Raw genomic sequence first — 19,755 nt, forward strand, 5'->3', positions numbered from 1 at the left:
AAAATCAGATTTTTTTTGATGATCATCTCATATGTCAGTCATAATGTCATAGTATAATGACACTCATCCAGTTTTTGTTGGCTTATTCATACGTTCAGCTCGTTCAACCTCTTCTGAGGCAGCTTGGAGTGGCATCGGCGTGAGCGCGAAGACGAAGCGGCCACTTGTACCAAAAACGGCGGCGGCGCCTGCTCCTGCGGCTCGTCGCGTCGCGCGCCCTTCCCGCCAGCACTGCCGCCGCCGTTTGCCCGCGGCAAACCATTGCTCGCGCGCGCACTTTCCACAACTCGCAGTACGGCAGCAGCCGTCGTCCTCGCCGCATTCGCCAGCCGCCCCCCGGACGACTGCACGAGCGCGCGGTTGCTTCGCAAGGCACGCGCGCGCCTACGCGCCTCGCAGTCGCGTTACGACTTCCTTATTTATGATTTTTACGATTCACGCAAAAGTTCTAAAACTAATAAAAATGTTCACGTTAAATTATCATTCGGCGAGTTATTGGCTATAACAATCTCATTACGACTTTTACTCGCTTTCTTCACTAAACAAACTTTTCTAAAAACATTCCTAAAGATATTAAACGCATAAAAAGCTGATTTAACAACGTGACGCTTTAATAATACGCAAATAAATTGTTTTGGCGCACTGATTGGACTAGCACGTGCCCGGCGGGTGCAAAACGAATTAGGAAAGGTTGAAAAACGACTCACAGCAACAACAAATGCCGACCGAAGAAGACGCGTACATGAACGGCGTCGGTCGCGCGGCGGCGAGCGTTTACCAACAGGCGTCGACCGGCGAGAAGCACGTGCTCTTCTATCCGACGTCGCCGGCGCCGTCTGCCAACTCGGAAGCAACGGAGCGCCGCAGCTGGTCCCAGGCGTCCTCGTCCTTCGTTAACGCACACGTGAGTTTCATGTAAAAATTATGAGCGCCGCGCCAGTGTGAATATTCATGCGTTTAACTTTTCGCCACTTTCCCCTCGTGTGAAGCTGTGATATTTTAGCCATCCAAATGAAATCACAGTTTGTAGAAGAAAAAAAAAAACAAATACCACAAATAAATCGCAAATATATTTCTGGTTGCATTTTTTACTTGTTTTTTGACATTGCTTGGAATATGGAACCATGATCGTGATTGCAGCGAGGTAAATATTTGTTCAAAAATAATTTTGTCCGCCCGCAAACATTGAAATGCAGAGGGGAAAATATTTCAGAAAAAATTGGGCCTGTGGCACAGGTGCATTGCATTGATTATACATTTAGATAAAATGTGTATTTTTCTGCAAACAAAATTTAGATAAATATGTTTTTCTTTATTTTCTACCATTAATAAATAATATTATGTCTAATTATAACTTAATAAATATTTAATATATGCATATAATCATTTTTCACTTGCATATTTGAATATGTTCAGGTTTGTAGTCATATAAAATTGCATTTTAAAATATCACAGGAAAATTGATACATTTATGATTCAAAATTGGAATTAAAACTCAATTATTCAGTTAGTTTGCCATTGAATGCATTTTTACACCAAAATGTTTAACATTTTATTTATAAAATTGGAATATAATAAAATATTCACTTGTTTGGTAATATACTTAACAAAAATATATAATTTGTGCATTTTGTGATTATTTGCCCTAATTTTCGAGCAATTTTACTCATTTTGTCGCATTTCATATCGTAACAAGTGACTTTAACGAACGACAGAAGCTCGAAGTATATTTAGGATGCGAAATCATTTCGCTCGTCCCTTTATCTTGCATATTCGCTGAAGGCTCGGCGCCTCGTGTTCCAACCAGCCCGTTTTATTTCAAACAACTTGTCATCGCAAAAGTTGTACTCGGAGCGCTAAATTTTCTTACTCCGCGCGCTCATCACTTTTCACAGCGTCCAATCTCACGCTTTCACGTCCAACCCTTCGGCGCAAGTAACTTGCGGCTAATTCGTATCACGGCAAATTCAGTTTTCATGCATATTAGCTTGGCACACATTATATCGAATTAGTGCTAATTCTCTACTGTCTCACCATTGCATATTCATATTTTATTAGAATGCTCATACGAAAATGTGGGTCATAAATACGTAAAATTTGTAAAAATTATATTGTGGAACATCCCAAATATTTTTCATTATTATTAATTGAATATTGTGTTGGGTTTCTAAAGTCTTCGAAATATCTTTGTCTTTTTATCTTTTTTTGATAAAAATTTTATGTATAAAGACAAAATATGGATCCTTGTACAAGCTAAGGCATTCTATGTGAAAGCTGTGGAACCTTTGCTCGTTTTGGATGTTCCTGAAAAATATTTAATAAAATTAATATTCGCACAAATATTAAAATCTTATTATTTTGACATTAAATTTTTGGATAATAATTTATATTGTTATTTAGTGTTATGCGACATAAGCGTTTATGACCCATGATCGTGTTTATGCAATACTAAACCTTCCAGGTCATTTATTGCTATCCATCAGTTTGCCGCTGATACGCATACGCAAACATCGTAAATTTTGATTTTTACGATTTCCACCCATGCACATCAATCTTGCACAAATCTTTGAAATGCACATTTTCATCTTTTGTTCAGTTCCTGGGATATCTAAACTAAATCATATAAAAATTACGTTTGCTTATACTTTATCCCTGGAGAAATAAATATATGGCTAGAAAATCCCATAACAAATCGTTTTTACCTGAAATAAAATTTTTCAAAACAGTAAATGACATTATAATCGGCAGTCCCAGGCGTCATGGAAGTTCACTAGGTCACAACTTTCAAGAAACCAAACAAATAATCTCACTAAGTTGTAATCTCAGCCAACAGTTTGAAAAAATAAACATTACTCATCTAAAATAATGCATTTTTAAGAAAGTGCGCAAAGAATGAGTGAGTCTGGTAATGCAGAAGATGTAGTAGCGGTTGGTGCCAAGCAAAGATGCGAAATGAAGAAAAGTATAACAAGTCCTCAATTACATCCGCGACGCCCGATTTTTCTTCCACCAGTGACACCCACAGTTCTGTTACGACTAAAAAACGAAAGAAAAGAAACTTACGGAAAGAAAAACTAAAGGAAAATGCCGTAAACCGACGAGTTGGCGTCGTAAGCGCTGGCGCGCCATCAAACCGCTAACTTCTTTTCAGCCGTGGAGCGAACGCTCCGCAACTAAAACGCAAAAGCCACACACTTACGTAGGCGAAGAGGCAAACTCACAGCGCCGCGCAAAAGGCACACGCCGACGGCGAGAAAAAGGGGCGAATTAATGCTGCGTGAAATTCGGCAATTAGATTTTTTGATTGAAATATCAATCCTCCGCAATCGCGGAACATTATTCTCGCTGACTACATTTTTTCGACGTTCGGAACTATTTATAACACAAACTATTCGTAGCAATTTAATCACTCACCAATTTTAATCGCATTATTATTTTATTTAATCAATTAAAAATAGTTAATTATTAAATTTTATAATTTTTACTTTATTCGTTAAATTGTTTGAAATATTTTGGATACAATTAACGAAATGACTTAATAAAACAACTTGTCACATTTTCTTTATCTGCTATCATGCTTTATTAGTAATGCAAGTAGTGTAGTTGATATGAGTACCTGCTATAAACCACTCATCGCTCAGTACGCAATCAAACAGTGGCTTTCCAAGAGTCGTAATGTCGTTGTGATATTTACTCGCGAAATGAGTTAAAGCAAACTATCAAGTGGCACCGGCGTGTGTAGAGCGCAACCCGCAGACGCGAAAACAAGAAATTAAACATTTGCTAGCAGCGAATTATAATCAAACAAGCATCCCTTGCTCCTTACTCCTTACTTCGGTGACGGTGTGGGCGCTAGTCAGATTATTGTTGCGTCGCGTTGGTGGTAAAACGAGCAAGAGCCACGCTCACTTCTACATATTCAAAGCAATTAAGAGTTTTAACGTTTTAGCTGCAAAACCACATACAGGATGTTTAAATAATAAATTTTAAAATGATATTGATCAAAAAATGTTGCTTTTTACAAAAATGTGATTAATGGTCTTTGAAAATTTAATGTGGAGAAAATAAAACAACAAAACAAGTTGTCGACGTGATCGTAGTTTGTAGAACGACACTAGACAAGCGCTTTGATGATAAAACACAAAACATGAAATTCGCTGCCTGAGTTTTGAGCTTCTCCACGTTCATAACGCTACATTTACGAGCAAATTCAGCGCCAACACAAGCACAACAACCAAACACACATTGTTTATTATTTTTTGAAATTTGTTCTCACTTCCACCTCCGCAAACTGTACCTTTGAACCAAAACTAAACAGATATGTTGTAGCGCTAATGGAAACATAAGAACGCATATAATATGTGCGCGCAATTTAATCGTAATTAGCTGTAAGTATTTTTGCTCCTAATTGCGCACGGAAGTCACTGTTACCCAACAAGCACTATGGTAATTAACGCGTAAATCTTTGACTAACTCTGAGTTCAGTTTAATTTAATAGAATTAACCATGTAAATATGTGACATAATTGTTTTTATAAGTCGAATGATTTATGAAATGTTAATTTATGAATGAGGGAAGAATTGAATAATAAGTGCTGGTGGAATTTATTTTTAGGGCGCTCTCGTGCAGCCCACGACGTTAATATATCAGCAATGAATTGAATTAAAGGTTAAACTGTTAAGGCATCTAAAGTCGCAAAAGAAAGACTAGAATTGGTGGCCCCGCCGGGAGTAATAAGCAATTTTAGTTTATGACACCAAAGAGTGTCGTTTTTCTTATAGGACAACGGCGAGCGCAAGATGGCGTAGAAAGAAACACATTTGCGCATTTTTGTCATTGGCATCTAAGGGTGTTGCTATTTTTCCTAGCTAGACAAATATAATAAATCTAGGAGTAAATATGTAGTAAAAGTAAAGGCAATACGTCCATAAATAAATAACATTAAAATGTGAGCTGTTCTCTCAATAAAATTTAACTTAACAGCAAGAGTGTTAAGATTTGAATAAAAGTGATTATCACACTTTCATATTATTAAATTAATTGCGCAATTATAATCTTAATTGCTCGTAATAATTGTATAGTCCCCACAACAGCGAAAACAACGGAGTTACAAGAATAGCAAGAAAGAAAAGGTGATACAACGTAACATAATTAGATATTTATAAAACAAATGTTTTATGCGTGACATTTACTGTCAACAACTAAAGACAACAACAACGTAACTAACTCAATAACACACTCAAACAGAACCTTTAAGTTACAACTAAAGAAAAATGCGGATATTTCTTTGATTTAAAATAACACAAAATTCTTTTATTTTGTACTTAATGCAAAATTAAAGGCAAAACTATTAGAAACATAAATTTACGAGTGTGCAGCATTTCTGCACGCCGCCATCATTTTATGGCGCATCATAAATTACTGCTCTCTAAATAATGTTACGATCATTACGTGATGCACATGAATATAACGAAATCCAAAATAGTTTGGAAATTCTCTGTGGTCTTAATATTGAAATATAAATTGTCATCTTATGGAAATTCTATAAATGCAGCACAAATTTTGATCCAAAATCCAAAATATCAAAATTCAGTCAATATTTTCAATATGTTTCAAGTTTCAATATGTATTGTTGTATAAATATTTATACTGCACTCAACATTTACATAAATATGTGTTTTTATCCATGACAATATTATCCTTACAATACTTCCTAATTGATTCAAAATATTTCAATTGGCATCTTTAATAACAAACACGAACCTAGTTCTCTTCTCCTTTTTATTTGAAATGACTCCCAGAATACAAATTCTCATTAGCGTAGATAGACAGTCATCGCACAACCTGTTACTCCCGCTCGCTTGGAAACTCATTAAGCGCAGCACGAAAATGTTTGCTACAATAATCTATTTTCAAAGTTGCGCGAAAATAAGTTTCATTTCGGCATTCGGAGTGCGCCTCGTTCGATGTCATCGACATTATTCGCGCGCACAAGGTGCGAGAGCAACGCGCGAGGATTTTAATTCCGCACGTTTTCTTACAATAAGTCTTCCCGCCGCCACCGCCGCCGACGCGAACGCACGGCTTTGCGGCGGTTTACCTTCCGTCTTAGCTCTCGCGCGCGCGCGCGCCTACTATATTCTCATTCGTTCATCTAGCGGCCAACAAATCATTGTGCCAGTGTTCAAATATAAAATTAGAACGTGCCACCTGTACCCAACCTCGTGCCGCAATTACGGCGTGCCTGTGAATATTCCAGAGTGCGACGGTGGCACCACATTCGATATTCATTTGGGGCAATACCAAGTGTTAAAATATCAGCCTCGACATTAAATTAGCTTTAAAATTCATGAAAATTAACTTTTTATAAAACACCTTTATTGTGGCAATTTTACGCTTAAATAAAAAAATGGGGCCATAAGTAATGTAAAATTTCGATTACAGCTACAACTATGAATAAAAACAAACGGTAAAGATACGGAAACATATGTTGCATGCAATGATGCTGGAAAATTGGACCGGTCTGGTTTGGGGCGCGATCAGAATCGCACCGAGTGCATTTATTTGTTCCATTCGGGCGTTCATTTATCTCCCAGCTTTTACTTATAGGTTTGTTGTTACTTTCGTTTTCTCGTCGAAGTATTGTTGCCACTGTATTGTTATACCCTACTGTTACCAACCCAGTACAAAGCAAATAATCCGTTTTTATTAATCTCTACCGGCATACGCGCCATTCGCAAAATAAAAAACGCATCGCCGGCGTCGCGTTTTTCATCCAAACCACAAAATGTGCCTTAGCATTATATTTTTGTCCATCTATAATTTACACTGGGTGTTACACGTCAATGATACTTTATATGCAAGTAGTAATAAAAGATTCTAAATTCTATTGTATTCAAGTCGTTTTGTTGCGAAAACTATTAAGGAATAAGAGTTGTGTGGACGTAATGTCGGGATTTAAAAGCAATTTGGTTGAATTATTAAAACATCGACGTTTCCTTCCGCTTTCCGGGAATTTTTTGATATCTGATCCAAGGAGCACGTTTAGTCGATCGCGCTGTAGATCGGCGGCAGGCAGGATAGGTGGAAAACAACATATTAAAAACACGAACAACTGGCACGCCGCGGCGCACACATCTGCAAACGCACGAAATATGTACCTACGTAAGGGTGTATGGAGAGAGCACGAAAAAAAAAAATGAAGGCAAAATAGGTTTCGAAATGATCGCGCACGTAATAAACTCGGCGAACGTAACGACTCTTTGTTTACGCTTTACGACTACTAACTGCACTTGTATGTACGCTGAACGCGAACATAAGAGCACCACTAACGATGCTCGTGTTTAACATTCACACACAATGCCGCGGCAGAACAGGGGTGAAACATCGACGGCGCGCGCCACACATGCAAACGCGTTCGGAGGCAGAAAGCTTTTTGGGGTATTTGTGTTTGTTGACTGTGGGGGTGGTGTGGTCGGCGTAGAGTGCATGTGTGTCGAGCGGATGGAAATTAGGAAATTACCTTAAACATGAATTGTTAATGGGGGACAATAAAATCATCTGTTGTTGTTAGCAGGCAGATAAAATATTTAGAAAACATGAATTTTGTTATATTTTAACACCTCAACTCACTTTTGTTAAAAAGTAAAGTAAATTTTTTTTTAATTAATTGTTTATGCTAGAGTTTATCTCAAATGTTTTTTTGACCGCCAAATCACACCCGCACTGCGCACCGGAAGAAAAATACCTTTTTTTATCTTTACTTTTCAACATTTCCTTTCTACCTATCCGCAAAACTTATTTTTGAAGGTTGGAATAAAAGTTTCATGACAGTCTGAAAGTTTTCACTCTCAGAAAATTGAAGCCTTTTCATCGGCCATAATTATCTCCGTAAAAATCCAAAGAACTTTCGTTATTCTTGGCACAATTGCCAGGTTTTAAATTGCAACGTTTATTTAGCGGAATTCAATTAACAAATTAAATTCGTGAAAATTTTAGCATCGTTAAAACGTGACACATTTATTAGATATAGCGATAGGATGAAAACGTGCACTGCACCAACTTTGATTTTAAATCATTCATTATATAAATCGTAGGTAAAATTGGTGGCTGATGGCATATGAATTAAATATGCTCGCCTTGTGAGCGCTCGCTTGATATATCTATATATACGTGAAGGCCACATTAATTTTCATTAGTCTGCCTGAGAGTGGCTGCGGTGGTCGGTTTGGCTTTGGATGCTGCACGACTGCTTCCTGCCACGACCACTACAAACTACTTTTAAAGTAGAGAGACAGATAGTTTAAAATTTTCAATATTCTAAAAGTGATTGGGTCCAATTAAGGAAGAAACTTGTTGAAAAGAAGAGATTGAGATGTGAGTTTTTTCATGCATTTTTAAACCTGATTTTTTTCTTTTTTTTCTTATACCTTGTTTCTTGTGGTCTGATAAAACCGCAAACATCACCACACAAAGATTTCTATTTATTTACTCCTCGTGGACATATTTTATTTTTACACTAGCACGCGTTTCCTGCGTTTGCTTAACTTGCTCTTTTCGTTTTATCGTTTCTTGTTTTTTCCTCAGGCGTGTGTTGTGTTGCCATAGGCTTCGGTAGATTTTCATCTGTATCTGCGGAATGGCAGTGGAATAAAGTCGTCGGCGTCGGTGTGCGAACGCATCGGCTGCGGGATTTTATGGCTGCGGACTGCCGGTCGTGACGGTCACGATGGTCCTCCTCGCGAGTCCTCCGCCTCTCCCTCGACATCCTAACTCAGAGAGTGCTCCGGCCGTGTCGGCGTGCGCGCGTTCTGGCAGGTAGGAGAGTCGAGTGCCCGCGCCAGCCGCCACCCCCGACCTGCTTTGATGAACGGCCGTTCTGCCGAGGGAGTCCCGCAATCCACGGCCACGCTCACTGAACGCTTTACGCTCGGCCGTCTGTCCCCGCCGTACACGACCGCATACAAAACAACATTCAAATAAAGACACTATCATACTGGATGTTTCAGTAAACATCAAACCAATATATAAATAAATAAAAGCAGGAAAACGTCTGATACAAAAAAATGTAATTTATTTATCTGTACGAATATATATCAAATTAAATACAAATGCGACAAAGAATTACGCCCGGAGACAAAAAGGAATTTTATGCAGATTAAAGCGATTCCTGTTTGCTGTTTCCGCTGCGGGTGCGCTTGCGATTAGAAGATTTTTTGTTCCTTCCTTTGTTCGCCTTTCTTAAAATGTTAACTGCACGACGGCGGCAAAGAAAAAACTGTCCGTACGATCGATCTTTGTATATAAATCGCAGCAGTGCGCCCTTCGCCGAACTTAAGGATAAACCGAGGGCGCGTCATTAGACTCGGCAAAAAGCACTTTGTTTCACGCAAATTACCAACCGACCACCCCGTCCGCCGCAAACCACCCCCGTACTTTGCTTAACTGCGCGCCACTTCAGCAGCGACTTCTTTTAAACTTTTACATCAACCGCCCGCGCGCTGGCGATGAATCGAGTATTTAAATTTAAAGGCTACTTCTTCATTTTTTAAATGAAGTACCACTGCTATTTCATTGTCTTTGGTTTTATTGCTCGAATTGAATTTTTTGCGACTTTAGTCATAAAGTAGCAAAAAAGAAGATGAAAATTACCGGATTAATATATAGTTGATTATTTACCCATTGAATTAACCACAAGATTGTGTTACCTGCTAGGTGCAGAAGCAAATCGGTTACGAAATACTCCTAACCTCACTCGTCCAAGTTCGACCGTGTCTGTGGCACGTAGGCACGTGTAATGTTGACGATCATGTTAACACATCAATGTTGGTTCGTTAACGAGCGTCACGTCCAGCGTTTCCGGCGGAAAAGCAAAGCTGGGTGGCTGGATCGAGATCGAGATGTCGCCTGCTAATAGCCCCAGCGACCAAGTCGAATCCTCGCGCCGGCTCTGACATAATAGCGCTAGTAATTTTACCAGTCGGTGAGAACAGATTAGAGGTGCACGCCACCGTCCAACATACCAACACATTCAACCCCCAACACGTTTACTCGTAATTAATAATCTGCCCTTCTCTCACCAGGACACATTTTAAGGACGTGCTTGTATACACTAATGAAATTTGAATAACACGTCTCCTGATAAAATATATCATAAACACGATTCACGCTTGAGTTGTTTGTTTATTTCGTTTTGCTCCTTGGTGCTGAAGCATGAAGTAGTAGTATATTAGGCGGGCGTTGTACTTTGTAAGATATGCGAATAAAAATAAAGATAAAAATGCGCGCGGGCGGGAAGGAAAGTCGCGCCGCGGCGCGCACGTAGGAAGAGGAAACGGGCAAGAAGGCGAGTAACGTCTCATTAGCGTCGCGTATCGTGTCTATCTCGAGGGGGCAAAAATTACTTATACTTACACAACAGTTTATAATGCTTCGAGCCTCGACGCTCGGCGGGCACGTCGGGAATTGCGATTTATGCGTCTTTAACGAAATAATAAGAAATCACAAAAAGATTTAAAAAGGCAAAAAATAAAAATATTAAACAAAAACTTTAAAAATACCATTTTAACTTTAACATTAATAAAATTACAAATAATGTTACATAAAACTAAATAATTATAATATTTCAACACATTTTACGTGTAATTTACACGTAAAACGATTATGTAAACATAAATTATATTGACCTCGAGCAACACTCAAATTAACCACAATTATTCTCCGAAAATATCGCTGGAATAAAACACGAAACGCGACCAGCTAACAATCGGAAAATGTTTTCATTTAACACCGCGCTGGTGATACGAGCGCAAAAACATAGATCGCTAATGGAGCCGACTCGTAATATTACAAGTGGTAATTGTAGAAATTGTTACCACGCGTTTGTTGAATATAACATAACTGCGATGAGGGCCTAGCGCCAGCGTCAGTGATATTGCAATTAACTTAAGTGTTAATTATTCAAATAGAAATTGTTCAAATTGCACACATCCACTAAATATATAACATGAATCATATATAATGATGGTTCTTCACTTTTCGGCATGCGAAGGCGTTAATAAAGTGTGTTTATGTTCGAAATTGAGAATTTACGGAACGCGATTGCGATTGGAAAACGCGAATGCGAACCGAGTGAAAGAAATCCATTTAAGTTTGTGTGAAGTTTGCGTAATCCATGTAATCGCGCGAGTAATCCTTCGCAATTTGGCATACGTACAACATGTTAAAATAATACATAATAACGGCAAACGCCTATTAAATTCATTCATGTGTGGGTGCGTTGGCGGCGTGCTTCTGCCCGGTTCGATTTTTATCGATTCCATCACGCCAACGAAATTAACCTCTCAGTCCACCACTCAAAAACCACGAGTACATTACACTCAGTACACACCATACTCTGATAGCTGAGTATTTTTTTGACGTCCACAAATTCTTCATAAAAGTGAAAAAAAGTGAAAATATCCATCAACTGCAAACATTTTTAACCTATTTTAATATTAATTGAATGTGAAAATGTAGAACTCAATGAATTTTTAAAACAAATTCCGGAAAAGAGCAAATTTTGTGAATTAATTGTTTTAATATAGTTAAAAGTTATCAAAAACTTCAATTTTAAGCTGCCAGACGAAAAGTTTAGCTGAATTTTCTTGATGCTTGAATATTAATGTAAATGTGTGTTTCATGCAAATTTCCAATTTGTACTAGAACAATATTTCGCAAAACATTACCACACATTCCATAATACACGGCCATCATTAAATTTACACCAGTGTTCAACCGATTACGCTTTTGTGAACGTGAACGCGATCGCGGCATGAATCGTACCGCACGGCAGGCGTGAGTAAATGAAAAGAAAAAATGAAATGCGATCAAAAAATTAGCGAACACACGGAATACGTGCCATTACTGCGAGTATAAGGCAGTATTTATTTCATCGATATTTTCATACTGGGTGAATCGTAAATGGCAAAATTTAAAATTCACTAAACCAACTTTTTTTTGTGTTCAAATCCCAAGAATTACTAATACTCCAATTCTAGCGATAGGAGTGCATCCTGTGCGTGGTAAATGGCATGTTCAATTATTATTCACATCAGTGCTTTCACTGCAAGCTTTATAAAGCTACACAGTTTGCTGTATTGTACGGCAGTTTTTCCAGCGTGTGTGCATTCAAGCACGCTGCGTTATACAATTACAGATTACAGCCTAATGCAGGCATACAGTTGCGTTTTCTGCGTTTTCATTAGCCGACGCTTTCGACTAGTAGTGTAACGCATTTTTTTCCGTTCGGCTTTTTACATCAACGTGCGCTCTCGTGTATGAAATTTAATGCAAAATTTTCTTTATTTTTTATTTCGTATGTTTAAGTTTTAATGGATTCACGTTTCATTTACGGCCTTTTACATCAAGACTTTCAGTTGCACTTTAAGTGTTTAACGTGCGATTATAATAATGCCATAACAAATGAATTTAACGACGTGCATATTAAATAATTTAGAGTGTACTTATATTACAGAATTTCTTATTAACATATAAATGTTTAATTTGAGCTGGAGGAAAATTATATTTGAAAATAAAATAAAATGAAATTTTTTCGTATTTTTGCAGTTTCTATGTTTTTGATTTAAAAGAGTTTATCCGGTAACGCAAAATTAAAGCAAAACCTTTTTGATGTTCCGGTTTTACTCTACCCGGCCATAATCATCTCATTGATCTAAAACGCGCCGATGTCGAAATAAAATAGTCGGAACTGTTTTTTGCACTCACATTTTTCTGCGCTTTTTTGCAAAACTATTACGGCTACCTTGGTTGAATGTTGTGTGCCGGTTTGCAATGGCGAAACAAGCGAGACAACATTTGTGCGAAAACCAGCCGGTAGCCGCTTAACGAACGGACACGGGTAAAAAGCCGGCTGGGACTCAAACTACGATGAGTTACTCAAAACCAAAGCGCCCTCTTTAGGGTTTGGATATACCGAGCGGAAAATTGTTACACGTTACGTAAAAATCGAAAAATACACAAAATTTTCAGTTTTGATTAAAATTTTAAATACAATTTAAGCATTTTATAGTCTGTTACATTGTTAGGTTAAAAAAAAGTATAATTTTTGTTGTTTAAACACTCAGTATACCAGGACCTTTATTAGCAGCATACGCACCAAACGCGCAAAACCAAAAGCGGCTAAAGTAACGGCCGGCACAGTTTCCACGCTCGCAGGTAAATCAACCCTCTACCTATAGGTCACGTCAGCAGATCATCAAACACACGATTTTACGATTTTACGATTGATCGACAGCCGCTGCCTATAAGCATACGCGTACAAGATTTTTCAATTAAAAATTTCACCTGTATCGTTAAGCTCGGTGGTTAATTGTGCAGTAGAATGCACAAAAAGTATACGCAACATGTTGATCGCTGCTCGCTTTTTTATTTTTTCCCGCTCGGCTTTTTAATGTGTAATGTGCTGCGTTGTTTCAGGCAACGAACACTTCATTAATAACACTTTGATATCCTCATTGATTGACGCGCGCATGTTCTTTGTCGGTTGTGTCGAAAGTGGTAAACGCTTCATGGCAAAGTGTTAATTATAATTAACTATACTTGCCGGCGTGTCAATAACGAAGTAGCTTTCTGTGTGGGCGGCCGCCTCAATAGCAGATTAAGCTGTTTTAAGCTCGAAACAAAAGTGATACGAACTAATGCCGTTTAAACACTGTTAAGGTGCGACTCGGGTTAATCCTTGGAAATTAATTACTTCAAAGTGATTGCAGTACGCTTTATTACCTCATATAACTTATGATAATCAATAACTAGGCAGTATTGAACTGAATGTGTAAAATTTATTTATTAATGCAATTAATTTTAAAGTTAAAAGTTAGTTTAAAGTTAAGGTGCATTGTTCTTTACTTAGTGCCGCCGCCAGTGTTTTGCCGCCTCTCGGAGTGCAACTACTAGCAAGTAGTATACAATCACGACACGATGAACAACTTTGAGGCGGCGACTGTGTTATTACACGCTCACTAGGGGCACGACATGCGGGGCGGCGACATTGTCGTAAATTACAGACAAGGATTATAATTAACGCCGACAATAATTGGGACAAAATCTCAAACACTGCATTATCTTCTTCTGCGCGTTCTCGTCCAAGCGGAAGCTATTGTTTGGCGAGTATGCAAAGCTACGGCACTTTATTATCATTTTTAACGTTTTTATAAGTTTAAATGTATGTATCTACATAAAAATACAAAATATATCAATTTTTAGATAGATTTTGTGTATTTTTTCAATTAATGCGTAAAATTGATGAAGTCAAGTTTTCCAAAATTGTGTGCCACACGCACAAACGGTCATAAAGTAAACTTTTAATGTCTACGTGACAGGCAGTGAGCTTCCTGCCACCAATTCGATCATAACCACTTGCAAATGATAGAAGCGCCACTTTGACCAAGGACAAGGCGTCCTCGTTGCGTCTTTTTGCTTGCTTTTCTCGGAACGGTGGAATCGTGCTTCGAGTTTCGAAAACACGATTATGCTATTATTTGTTTAATTTAATTTGCACTCGGGCGCACAGATCTCCTCGCGCTTCGTTCCCGCCGCTGCAACAAAGCTGGACGGAGCCGTGCGAGCTTTTGCGGCGCTTACGAGCGCTTACAACGCCGAGGAGCGAACACGATGCGTCTACGTTCTCGACCAACCGGGCGAAAGCGAGTGGAGTTTTCCTTGCTATTTCTGTGCCCGCAACGGGAACTAGGAGAGATGTGGTTGGATTGTACCTTATTGCTGCAGACTAGGAAGCTCTATTCAAATGAAAACGCACGTATTGCTTGGCTAGAGTTGAGGTTTTTTTTACAAAGCCGATATTTTTCTTGGTTTTCGTCTTTATGCAAGGCGAGTTTTCCATTATTCATATTACGAAAGATTTTCCACACAAATTCTGACTACGTATACATTTATTCTAATGCCTTGATCATATTCCATGCAATACCTAACATGTACTAACAACAACAAACATACATTTTATTAGGAATTATTTGAATTAAAAATAAATTGACGTGAAAAACTAAACTAGGCAATGAAAACAAACAACAAAATTACAAAATTTCACCCCAAACAATTAGTCCTCCTAATTTAGACACACGTACAAAAACAATTTAGTCAATGGTCAAATGTTTTTTTTTGTTCAAAAAAATGAAACATCGAGATACCAACAATTGCGTTCATTTTGCAGTGTAGTGTACGCCAAAAACAATTTGTGCACTTTTTGCATGCATAGCTTGTATATTTGCAACGAGATTATTCTGTTTCGTAAATTATGCACGTCGCATTCGCTTGCAGATCGGAAAGTTCAATGAGTTTTCGTTTTTAATTAAAAATTCATCGATTAATTAATTCCGCGTCGCACTTAGTGTGGCAGAGCGTTTTTGCACTATGACGAAGCCCCATTTGCAACCAGCAACCAACTCTGCATTTTATAAGTTCATTTACGCATTTTTTTTTAGTTTAAAAAAATGTTTTAATTGTAAATGTAGTCACTACGAGGATAAAATTAAATGTTTTTTATTGAAGCGTTTTGTTTGTGAGTAGATAATAAGTCCATTCAATTTTTCTCATTATTAGATTTGCATTTGTATGCTTATACATTCTCTAAACAAATTTTAACATTGTGTCCTAAATACGTCAAGATTATACAGATATTATCGCATACTGAAAACTTTTAATTGTGAAACGTAAACGAAACCAAAACATATTTCCTTGTTTATGGCGCATTAGCACCCAGCGCGTTCGGCGTAAAACGAAGACGACGCAAGCAAACAAAACCGTTCGTAATAGAAAACAGCGCAAGGAAACAAAACAAATCGAAACGAATTTACAAAGTTTGTTTGTTACCGCGTTCGCCGATGCTCGTGCCGTGTCATACAGTCAGTCGTACACGCGCGAAAATTCCGCGTTTGCAATTCGCCCGCCGTCACTAGCAATTTGTCCTTTAATAATCCTGCAGGGCACGTCGGTGTACAAATTACGCATGCGAGCAAAACGTGTGCACTTGTACTTTTCATTTCGCACAAAGTAAATCGCTGATATACAAAGTGTTGTTACATTAAAAAGTTTTCCCTGAGTTAAACATTTTTATCTCGTTTTACATGTTTGCTTGTATTTAGACACTCTTAGTATAAAACGGAGAAGCGCACGTTGTAATTGCAAACAAACCCGCGGAGGATTGCGATCGTGCACGCTTCTCGCTTGCAAAGCGGCCCGCTTGTGTATGCGTTAGGGATATCGTAACTGCATTGTTTGTATAACTTACGATGTGCGAGGGCGGCGTTAACATTGGTAATGAATGACGACCGTGAAACTAATATATCATGCATGCGCGCCGCCGCAGCAAGCAACTGAATTAACAGGATGTCGCATTTTCACAATATTTTATTACTTTATCATTACTTTAGAGTAAAACAACTGCAATCATCATAAAAACATAGATAATATCTAAATAAATACTAAACACATAATTTTATTAGAGGGGTGAAATGTCTCACATTTCACAATTAATTAGTTATACGTCTTGAATTTGATTACGAGCTGAGTGGCAGACAGACGTAATAAATAGTTGGCAAAAGTTTAGGTTGATGGGAATGTTGACAAGCGACGCTAACACCACCACTCCGGCGTTGGGTAATCAAAGTGACAAGCCTACAATTATCACAAGAGTTTAGAGTTCACCCGTCTACCTTGACATTGTACTTGACTCACGGCTGGGAATGCTGAAAGCGATCTCTCTGAGTAGGCCCGCTCGAATTGTTTCAAAGTTGAATTCCTGCGGATTACATTTCGCATTCTGTCGGTGTAACATCATATCATATTAAATTTATAACGTGTTAAGTTCGTGGTAAATTAATTTCCTTGTATTTAACATAATTATTGAATAATATCACAAAAATATTTTTCTGGTTGTTTGTTAATAGGTATTCAATTCAATATGATGGTGAACTTATAAATTCCCTCTGTATCTCATATTTGCCGACTGTGTGGAACATACATCGTCGGCTGTTTGGACTTTGTAGCAATATGTCTTGCGTTACGTATCAGCAGGGCAAGTATGGGAACTTTGGATGGTAATATTAGTACTTAGTTAGACGCACATCGCGCTCACGTAAGATAAGATGAAATTTATGCCGTTCGAAACCCGCCCGAATTAACTGAACCGAAGCATTGGCGGCGGCGGAGGCGCGTTTCCACTCGCGCCTAACCGAAACGATTCACCAACGTAAGACGTTTTCCTAATGCGAAAACTGCACGCTGCACATATGAGAAATAGGAAATTTATTGCCGCTGCCATACAGCGAATACTAGCCATGCATGGCTGGCGCGCCAGCAGACAAGCCGCCATTAATTTGCTGAAAGTCATCATGCAGTTAACGTTGTGCTAATCTAATCAAAATATCATTTCGAGATAAAAATTGGTTCTTTCATGCATAACAAAAGTTAAATATAGATAAAACATCGTTTATAATTGTTGAAAATGTCAATATACTTAATACACTCAACAATCGTTTACAATGTTCTACTCAAACATTTGTAGATAGGATGCAATTTTATAAAACAATAATTAAGCCACCAGCTCTATTTTGTTAAATTTTGGTATAAAGATTGGTCCTTCAAAAGGATTTAAACTATTTTGATCACGAAACCATATAAACAGGGTGAATATAGTGCGTATGGTAAATTTAACATTGTTATAGTCAAGTAAGTTATTTAAATTTAGACAATTATAATAATATAAGAATAAAACAAGTCCTCGGTAGTATATTCATTTATTTAGAAATAGAACGGTGCGTCGAGACGACGACCGCTCCTCCAGTTTACAAAAAAACATACATAAAATATCTTCAGTCAAAATATAACGGTAAATAATATCATTAAAATAAAATATGTGATAAGCCATTAAAACAAAAACAACATAATTGAAACAAAACAGCATATTGGACTACGTCAGTTATGAAGTAAATATTGCACACGCGTCTTTATTTGCTTTGTTCTATTGGTGTTTATGGGTTCTCTAGATGTCGAGCGAAATTTAATAGTTTAACAGGATAACAGGTCCTCGGTAGTATAACGGCCAGTATTCCCGCCTGTCACGCGGGCGATCGGGGTTCGATTCCCCGCCGGGGAGGGCTTTTTGAAGGAATTGCAATTTAAAGTCCTTTTACTTTTAATTCTGGTAATTAACTTCTAAAAAATTGAACTTGGCAGTTTAATATTTTAAATCTCTTATTCCGGTAACTAATCCATCTAATTTTTAAAATTGTGGAATTAAGTTTAGTTTTTAGATCCTTAGAGAAGACTGTAGACTATTTTTAATTACAGATTTTGAAATTGCTAAGTTAAGTTGTTGTAATACTCGTAATAAACTATGAATAAATCAAACATAGTGATAAAATATTATAAACCTTTTCTTGCTTTAACCACCCTATATATTTTGTTAAATTGTGGTATGGAGATTGGTTCTTAGGTCCTTAGAGAGGGCCTTAGCCACTTTTTGTCACAAAACCATATCTAGCAGGGGGAATAAAGGCTGAATGGTATATTTAACATAGTTATAGTCAAGTTGTTTGCGTAATACACAAAAATTTTGACAATTTTACCAATTTAAGGATAAAGCAAGTCCTCGGTAGTATAACGGCCAGTATTCCCGCCTGTCACGCGGGCGATCGGGGTTCGATTCCCCGCCGGGGAGGACTTTTTGAGCAATTTACTCCTTTAAATCAAGATTTAAGTTGTTTTAACAAATTCGGGACAAAAATCCGTCTCAGTTGTATTGTTAAAACCGAGATGGCGCAAATATGCAGTTATTTTTATTAAATTTTGTTTGTTTACATCTATGAATTTGTGTTGGGTCAGGGTTGTGTTATCGCGATAAATCGAGATAGCGATAGCGATATCTGTAGTTATATAAATCGATATATAGTGAATAAATTCATTAAAAAAAACAAAGAAATTAGTAGATTTTTGCAATTTTATAATAAAATACGTGGTGTATAGTTTTATTCATGAACAAAGAAAGTGAAATGTACATAAGGACATAAATTTTTCATTGATAAAAATATCTCTTAAAGTTATTAACAAGTCGTGTTAATTTAACAATTTTGGTATGAAGATTGATCCTTAAACAAGGATATAGGCAACTTTTGGTCACCAACTATATCCCGAGGGAATAAAGTGTATATTGCAAATTTTACTCAGTTATAGTTAAATAATTTGCGTAATACACAAAAAATCTTCACAATTTTAACAATTTAAGGATAAATCAAGTCCTCGGTAGTATATTCATTTATTTAGAAATAGAACGGTGCGTCGAAACGACGACCGCTCCTCCAGTTTACAAAAAAACATACATAAAATATCTTCAGTCAAAAAAATAAAATTAAATAATATCATTACAATAAAATATGTGGTTAAAAAAAAAGTCATTACAACAAAAACGCTGTATAACGGCCAGTATTCCCGCCTGTCACGCGGGCGATCGGGGTTCGATTCCCCGCCGGGGAGGAATTTATTTTATTTTCTTCATAATTCCTTCCCTGGACTATTAGTTGATGCATTTTTAATTACTATAAGCATCAAAATGTCTTTAATACGATCAAATTAGCACCCTTGACATTTTTGTACCAAGATTAGTTCCGTCCTATTTCACTTATCCTTGAAAATAAGTCCATACACTAAAGATTGTTTTTTGTAACATTTTTGAACAGATTATAT

The 19,755-nt window shown here is 37.5% G+C and overlaps 1 protein-coding gene and 2 non-coding genes across 3 annotated transcripts in view; all 3 read left to right on the plus strand.

Annotated features, from left to right (window-relative positions):
• The first annotated feature begins 308 nt into the window (after positions 1–308).
• Positions 309–19,755, plus strand: part of Scgdelta (sarcoglycan delta) — a 74,913-nt gene continuing 55,466 nt past the window's right edge. The window contains exon 1 of the mRNA XM_065303202.1: positions 309–904. Coding sequence (XP_065159274.1) covers positions 719–904 — 186 coding nt within the window. The 5' untranslated portion in view covers positions 309–718. The remainder of the gene's footprint in view (positions 905–19,755) is intronic.
• Positions 18,098–18,169, plus strand: TRNAD-GUC (transfer RNA aspartic acid (anticodon GUC)). Its single transcript has one exon. It is a non-coding gene; the product is annotated as a tRNA-Asp (tRNA).
• On the plus strand, positions 18,662–18,733 carry TRNAD-GUC (transfer RNA aspartic acid (anticodon GUC)). The gene has a single exon. It is a non-coding gene; the product is annotated as a tRNA-Asp (tRNA).

The sequence above is a fragment of the Atheta coriaria genome, unplaced genomic scaffold, assembly GCF_025399875.1.
Source record: "Atheta coriaria isolate IRGN ID8LTWV9N9 unplaced genomic scaffold, Caltech_Dcor_3.1 hic_scaffold_5_pilon, whole genome shotgun sequence".
NCBI lineage: Eukaryota > Metazoa > Arthropoda > Insecta > Coleoptera > Staphylinidae > Dalotia > Dalotia coriaria.